The sequence below is a fragment of the Physeter macrocephalus genome, chromosome 13 (genome assembly GCF_002837175.3).
Source record: "Physeter macrocephalus isolate SW-GA chromosome 13, ASM283717v5, whole genome shotgun sequence".
In the NCBI taxonomy this organism is placed as follows: domain Eukaryota; kingdom Metazoa; phylum Chordata; class Mammalia; order Artiodactyla; family Physeteridae; genus Physeter; species Physeter macrocephalus.
Window position 1 is genome coordinate 4,450,340 of NC_041226.1, and position 7,884 is coordinate 4,458,223.

At 41.4% G+C, this 7,884-nt stretch overlaps 1 protein-coding gene across 1 annotated transcript in view; it reads left to right on the plus strand.

The window, feature by feature from the left end:
* Window positions 1-7,303, plus strand: part of CDK8 (cyclin dependent kinase 8) — a 105,726-nt gene extending 98,423 nt beyond the window's left edge. Inside the window, exons 10-13 of the mRNA XM_024125839.3 lie at window positions 2,653-2,750; window positions 3,366-3,444; window positions 3,571-3,729; window positions 6,025-7,303. Of these exons, the coding sequence (XP_023981607.1) occupies window positions 2,653-2,750; window positions 3,366-3,444; window positions 3,571-3,729; window positions 6,025-6,150 (462 nt within the window). The 3' untranslated portion in view covers window positions 6,151-7,303. The remainder of the gene's footprint in view (window positions 1-2,652; window positions 2,751-3,365; window positions 3,445-3,570; window positions 3,730-6,024) is intronic.
* The last annotated feature ends 581 nt before the right edge of the window (window positions 7,304-7,884 follow it).

Genomic DNA, 7,884 nt, shown 5'->3' on the forward strand with positions numbered 1-7,884 from the left:
AGGCTCAGCGGCCATGGCTCACGGGCCCAGCCGCTCCGCGGCATGTGGGATCTTCCCGGACCGGGGCACGAACCCGTGTCCCCTGCATCGGCAGGCGGATTCTCAACCACTGCGCCACCAGGGAAGCCCCCTGAGGCTTTCTTGAGTCAATTTCTGTGGTTACTCAGCACTCTTAGAGTTCTTTAATAGTAATACTAATGCAGAGATCTCGTTGGTGCGTATAGTAAAGATATCAAATACTTGTTTTTCTAAACCCATTAATTAATTAGAAAAATTAATTAGAATTCCTAATTAATTAGAAAAATTAATACTAATTTTTCTAAACATTAATTCACAGACTTAATGTTTGGTTACATTCGATTTTCTAAAGAGAGTCAGTGTACCAAGTCTGTCAAGTCATTTTTAAAATTCCATTTATTGGTTTTCATCAGTTATTTTAAAATTTCAAAGAAGAATCAAGATGAAAACAATCCCACTCTTCAGAAATAAGTTTTACAGATTACCTCTTTATAAGTTTACCTCTTATAAACTTGGCTCTTAAAGGTCCTTCAGGGACCTTTATGTGCTTTTTCTGGAAGAATATGAGAAATGTAGTATATAGATAGTATATAATGGAAAAATGATTTGACCTAGAATCTAAATGAATCTGCACTGTCAAGGTAATTTGTGACAGTATATTCAACTATTGTCAGTTTAAACTTGTGTACAATAAACTTTCCGTTTTTACATCGTAACAATTAAAAATGTTTTTCAGTTTTATGGTTTTCAGAAAAGTAATATAAAGGGGGAATTTGGGGAAGCGAGTTATATTTTGCTTGGCTTTAAATTCTTTTAATCCTTTATTCCCAGTATTTTTAAATGAGTTCATTAAATGGGAATTTTTTTTACTTTGAAAGGATTAAGCTTTCCTTTATTACAGTACCAGGTCCCTTGGCAAATATTTCTTGTATTTCTGCTTTTTCTTCTCCTTCTCCTCTTCTGCTTCTGCATCTTCTTCAGTAATTTTTTATCATGTTGTGTATCATACCTTTCATATCTAATCAAAAATTTAAAAAGCAGTGCTTAACTGACCGTATTACCACACAGTGTATTATTGTCCAAATCATGGCTTCTTATAATGTACTTAAAATAGTACCCAAATTGGAAGGTAAATTAGATCCTTCAACGTTACGGCCTTATTTATTCTAACAAAATAATGATAATAGTGGTAGAACAAAAGTCACAATTTAGGGGAATTATCTTACGTCCCCCCAATTCACTGCTACTCAGTCTAGTCTGAGGAGACTCTCGCTACCACCACCACTAAAACTGTAGAGATAGGCTTCCTTTACAGCTTACTTGCTTGTTTTTACTAGGGTGACCTATCTTGGGTGGTTCCATCTGAAAGCTCTAATACAATTCCATTAAAACTGTTGAGTATTTTAAGTAGCAAATGCATGCTTTTCCTTTCAATCTCAAAATAAATTGTGCTTCCACTGAAATATCAGCTCATTAAAATTAAAGTCTCAGCATCCCAGCATTTCATCTGCATTTAAAAATATGTTCTGTCCGTTTGTTCTCTGGTTGTGTCATCTCCCACTGTCTCCGCATGTCTGCTAGTCGCTTGGTTTTCAGAGCATGGTCACAGGTTAGCAGCACCAGAGGCATCTGGGAGTTGTTAGGAAGTGCTCCAGGGATGACTCTGGTATACTCTAAAGCCTGGAAAACACTGCATTAGATCAGAGATCACAAGCTGAGAGACTGCTGTTTAGATCATCTCTTAAATCACATATTAACGTCAAATACTCTAGTTCATAGAGCCTTCGGTAAATTGTATTTCAGCCGAAAGATACTGAGTTCACAGTAGTGTGACATTGCTTTACGTAGTAGTAGTAATAATAATGGCTAACACTTATATAGTGCTTTCTTTGTGCCCGGCACTGTTATAATTGCTTTCCACATATTAACTCATTTAATTCTGAAAGTAAACTTATGATAAAAGGTACTGTTTTTAATCTCCATTTGAGAAATGGGCTTACAAAGTGGTTAAGTAACTTGTTCAGAATCTGTCAACTAATAAATTCATAGCCACACCTCTGCACTCTACGAGCTCTGTGCCAGCCACCACATTTATTCAGACCAGCGCAGCGCTGTCAGGAGGACTCGGACGGCCGCGCTGTCTGGTAGGGCAGCTCCAGCCACGTGTGCTTGCTGGCATGACTGAGAAACTGGTTTCTTAATTGGTTATTAATTAATTAATTTTTAATTAGGTTATAATTCTTTTAGATTTAAATCTAAATAGCCACATGTGGCTGGTGTATTATTTGTGTTATAATAAGTTTTCTCCTTAGCAGAAAATACAAGAATTTTAGTCCCGTTTTAAATTGGATATAGCAATTTAGGGAAAAGGTCATTGGTTTAGAGTAAGAAGACATAAGTTTAGTTACTTCTTGTAGGAGAACCAAGTGAGATAATGAGTCTTAGGATGACTAAAATGTGAATTATTACATTAAATGGAACAATTGGGAGATGTTTTTTTGTTAGTTTGGGGGAATAAATACCCTCCAAATTCTGGTGTTATTCATCAAAAAACATATGCCTCCCCAAAATGTGCCAAAGGGTATAAAACTAAGAGAAGTAATGCGGTGATGTGTTTATGATTTGTGGTTTCAGCTTCAGAAGTTGCTTACCATGGACCCAATAAAGCGAATTACCTCAGAGCAGGCTATGCAGGACCCCTATTTCCTAGAAGACCCACTTCCTACATCAGAGTAAGTGATCAATTTATTAACTCACTAGCACGATAGACTTTTTTGGTGCACGCTTTCTTGTAGTTGTCAGCTCCAAGTTGCCATCGCTCTTACATGGGGACCCAAGGAAATCCTTATGAGAAGTGAAAAATGAGCTCTGATGACTGAAGTGTCGTCAGGGGTTTTACAGCTGTCACTCCCTCAGACTCCCCGAGCTGGCTCACTGCTTGCAGTTACAGTATTGTGTTCCAGTTGCAAACTCCATTCCCAAATATATTTGTGTTTCCATACTCTCATTTTAAATGCAGTTTGGAGAGTAAAATAATGACATTCCAGCTGGAATCTATCTTTTGGTTGTGGTGATAAAAAAGGAGCCTGGGATCAAAGAAGAAAGCTGAGTCCTATCAGATGATTATTGATTATTTTTATACAATGAAAAGCCCTCCCCTGGCCTGCCGTGACATCACTGCTTAGAAGAAGAGAGTCGTTGTGTCACAGCGGCATGAAAGGTGCTTATATCACAAATAAGCAGGCAGAGAGTCCATCTTAAAGGATGAAAACAAAAACCACTTAAATGCAGCATTTGAAATATTGATTAGCATACCCGAAATCACTTGTCTCTTTTCTTATGATCAGCGTTTTTGCCGGTTGTCAAATCCCTTACCCCAAGCGAGAGTTTTTAACAGAAGAGGAGCCTGACGACAAAGGAGACAAAGTAAGTATTAAAGCACGCCTGGCCGCTTCTCGTTTAACTCGGTGCCCCGCTGCCATTTCCTGGCTTGGACATGTCCTGTTCTCCCCCTGAGCTGAACTTTGTTTTTGTGCTGGACCACTTGAGAAGAACCACCAGCAGCAGCAGCAGGGCAACAACCACACGAACGGGACCGGCCACCCAGGGAATCAAGACAGCGGCCACACCCAGGGGCCCCCGCTGAAGAAAGTGAGAGTCGCCCCTCCTACCACTACCTCAGGCGGACTGGTCATGACCTCAGACTATCAGGTACTTCCCATCCGTTTCGCGTTGACCTGCCATGTAGTGTTGCATGTGGCCTCGTGCCCACTGGAAAATGCGTCCCGGCCTTCACATGCCGGGGAAGCACGTGGACATGAAGAGTTGTTGGTGTTGGAAGTACTTGGTGGCACGGTAGGGGGGCTTAGCCAGGCTTGACGCGATCAGACTTAAATTAGGCCAACCGTTAACTCTGGGGCCTCGGACAAGGCTTTAGTGTCTCACCTGTGACACGAGACGGGCGAAGCCAGCCTGACCCGCCGTTGCCGTGGGAACAGCTGTGGTGAACTCCAGCACCCAGCATATGGTGGGCGCTCGGGAAGTGACGTCTGTCGTTCCTGAAACCACAGTGATTCAGGACTCAGGCTTCCAAATCCCAGCCCCGCCACTGCCTTCTGCGCAACCTTGAGTAGGTGGTTCAGATGTTCTCAGTTTCCTCGTTTGTCGGATGGATGTGGATAGTGGTCAGCGTGAGGCTGTGGTCAGGATTACATGAGCGGACGTGAGCCGAGGACGGCGGCCGGCCCGACTGACGGGCATTTCATAGATGGCGCCGCTCGCCTTATTCGTTCTCACCATCGTCATCATCATTAGACTTCTTCGTAGCGTTCGCAGTGCACAGGACACACTTCCTGAGTGCCGGTGGTGCTGCTGGTGGTGACTGTACTCGTGGGAGAGCTTGCTGAGTACTTACCATGTGCCAGCTCTTCTACTAAGTATGAAACACACGTCATTTCCTCCGAGCGTTACGACTCTGTGAGGTCAGCATTATTGCCGTTTCAGAAAACTGAGGCTCTAGAGGTTAAACCCCTTTCCCGCGTTCACCCCACGAGCTGGAGGTAGACTCAGGACGCAGACTCAGATCTGCTGGGGGTGGCTCCGATGCCACTTGTGGATCCTCTCAAGTGACACGGTCAGGTCCTTTGCAGACAGACCCATTTTGAACATCGTGTACCACCTCCCTGCTGGTTCTAATCCTGTTCTCAACCCGATCTGGATTTCAGTGTGGAAGCATACTGAAAACTTGACCGATTAGAGTTATTTCCCTACTAAAATAGAGAAAGAGGTCTTAGTAAACTAATACGGCTCCCAGAGCCTGCGACTACACCTCAAGAACGAGATGTGAACCCTTTGCTATGGTTAACGGGAGGTCTGGCCCACCAAACCCTGGGAATCATTGTCTGCCCGAGACGTAATTTTCCTCCGGTAAAAGCTCACAAACCGGCATCTTGCGGGTTGACGTTTGCTCCGGTACCTTTTCCTCCCCACCTGGAGGGAAGGCACGCACCTCTCGGCGGCACAAGGATTGTTTGCACGCTCAGGTGGTGCATCCTGAGCGTGAACATGAAGCCGGGTGGAGCATGTTGCTGTGCTTCTGTTTGTTGAAGTTATCATTGTGGTGGTTTTTGTGGGTGGTTTCAAAAATAGCGTTTCTGACTACGATTTCACATGTCCACTCTTTTTAAAATGTTATTTTTGCTATAGGGTTGGCAGAATTTCAAGTTACATGATTTATTAAACACGCTTTGAAAGAAGAAAGTATTTAATTATGGTTAATCTTTCGTAGTGTTTGTCTTGGGGAACTAACAGTATGAGAGAGAGGTGCAGGAGTGGGAATAGGAATATAAGAGATCAAAACTAGAGGACTCTGAACTCTGCCCCTTGTGCTGTTTCTAGAATTGAGAATACCACTCTTCCTGCATTTTAATAATTGTAACTTTACTTTTGTATATCACTTGTAGCAGAAAGTGAGATTCATTAATGTAAAGGGCATAAAAATATCTAATGCTGAAGAAATGATTCTGCGGTACCCTTTTTTGTCATATTCATTTTTGTTCTTTAGTCATGCGTGTGTGTTGAGAGTTTTCTGTTGAAGAAACAAGCATGTAGATTAGCTCTGAATTTCCTAATGTACACATCATTAAGTTCAAGAGTAAGCATCCCAGGCAAGTTAGTCGTTATTTATCAGGTAGATACAAAACAGCGTAAAAGGGAGTTCCTGTTATAGAAAAAAAAAAAAAAAATGAACTGCACAGCACAGTAGTAAGACTCGGCTTAGTGTTATTTTACCAGCAATACTCCTGACCTTCATAAAGAAAAGCTGATATTAAAAGATGTGGGGGTTTTGTCATTTTAATTCTAAAGCCAATACGTAGCACAAGACTTTGAAAATTCTTACTGCCGTAAAATAGAAGACATTTCAAACACACATAAGCCTTGCTGGCTCAGGATACAGCCGGCGCATAGAACGCCTGAGTCACATCTGCCCTCCCTCTCCTTTTCCAGCGTTCCAATCCACACGCTGCCTACCCCAACCCTGGACCAAGCACATCACAGCCACAGAGCAGCATGGGATACTCAGCTACCTCCCAGCAGCCTCCACAGTACTCTCATCAGACACACCGGTACTGAGCTGCGTCGGATACTGTCCATGCACTGTCGCTGTGCTGCAGGGCTGCCTGCGGCTCTCGGCGGGAACCTGGAACGGGCCATGAGAATGTACTGTGCAGCCACGTAGTCAAATGTCCGGTAGCCGAGTTCCACCACTTTTCACAGATTGGGGTAGTGGCTTCCAAGTTGTACCTTTTTGGAGTTAGACTTGAGAAGAAAGTGCTAGCACAGTTTGTGTTGTGGGTTTGCTACTTCCATAGTTTACTTGACATGGTTCAGACTGACCAATGCATTTTTTTCAGTGACAGTCTGTAGCAGTTGAAGCTGTGAAACGTGCTAGGGGCGAGCATTTGTCGTTGTATGTGGTGAATTCTTCCAGTGTAACAACATTATCTGACCAATAGTACACACACACACACAAAAGTTTAACTGGTACTTGAAACATACAGTATATGTTAACAAAGTAACCAAGACTCAAAATGAGATTATTTCGGTACACCTTTCATTTTAGTGTCTTAACAGTGGGTTGATTCGTTTTCTACATTAATCAGTGTTTTTTGACCAAGAATATTGCTTGGAATTTTTTGAAAGTACAAGAAGCCACATAGTTTTTCCAGGAAGGTTTCAAAACTCCCAAAGATTGATTTCCAACTTATGAGTTTGTTTTCACTTTTAATCTATGACTTGACTGGTATTAAAGCTGCTATTGATAGTAATTAAATATGTTGTCATTGATATAAACCTGTTTGGTTCAGCAAACAAACTAAAATGATTGTCATAGACAGTGTTTTATTTTTCCTGTTGGCGTTGCTGATTTGTGAGCATGCTTTAAAGATGAAAAAAGCATGAATGATAACTTCCTTAAAAAGGTGCGGCATCCAATTCAGATATTTTGTCCTGATTTTAAAGCTGGTTGGTGTAGTGCTACTAAAATTTTGTTCAGTTCATTTTCTTTTTTAAAACTTGTTCGCACGTTGTTTAGGGTGCCCTTACTTCAGCAAAGGAGAAGGAGTAGGAGAGCCTTAGAATTTTTGAGGAAAAAGAAAACCTATAACATACAATGTACTGTATCAAACTATTTTACATGAATGACACAAGTATTCTGAATTTAAAAAAATTGAACATTGTTAAAAACAAGGTGTTATGTAATAAATTTATTTTTCATAAATCAAAATATGGAGTCAGTTGTATTTTTATATACACAAAGGTGTTTTATTTTAAAATGTGCCTTAACAGGTGGCCTCTAAATAAATCTCTTCAGTTGTTTTCCTTAATAATATCTATATCTTCTGCCTCCATAATCAAGTACTGACTTATGGTTTAGATACGGATTCTTTTCTCTGTTACACCTAGTGCTGTAATACAAGATGTGAAATAGACACCTTTCTAATTGAAAGAAGTCATAATGAGCCTTTCCATTTCTAGAATAATGCCGAATTCTGTGATATCCTGAGCCCACCTTGACTCTTTTATCCCAAATAATTATTTTTACTCCCTCCTTCAGCACAAAATACAGAAGATTAAGAAACTACCACATTCCTTTTCTTAAAAATTCAACTCATTCATATAAAACTATTCTAAAACATGTTAAGAACTGAGGAATTCCGATAGTGAGTGGCCTGACCCTAACGGTAACGGTAATCTTTAGGAGCTGAATCCGTGTTTCCATGTGCAGTGTTCCCGCCCCAGTTCATGCACAGGATGCCCAGATCTAGCGAGAGTCCCCGCTGTGTCACTGCCGTCGGTCTTACCTGT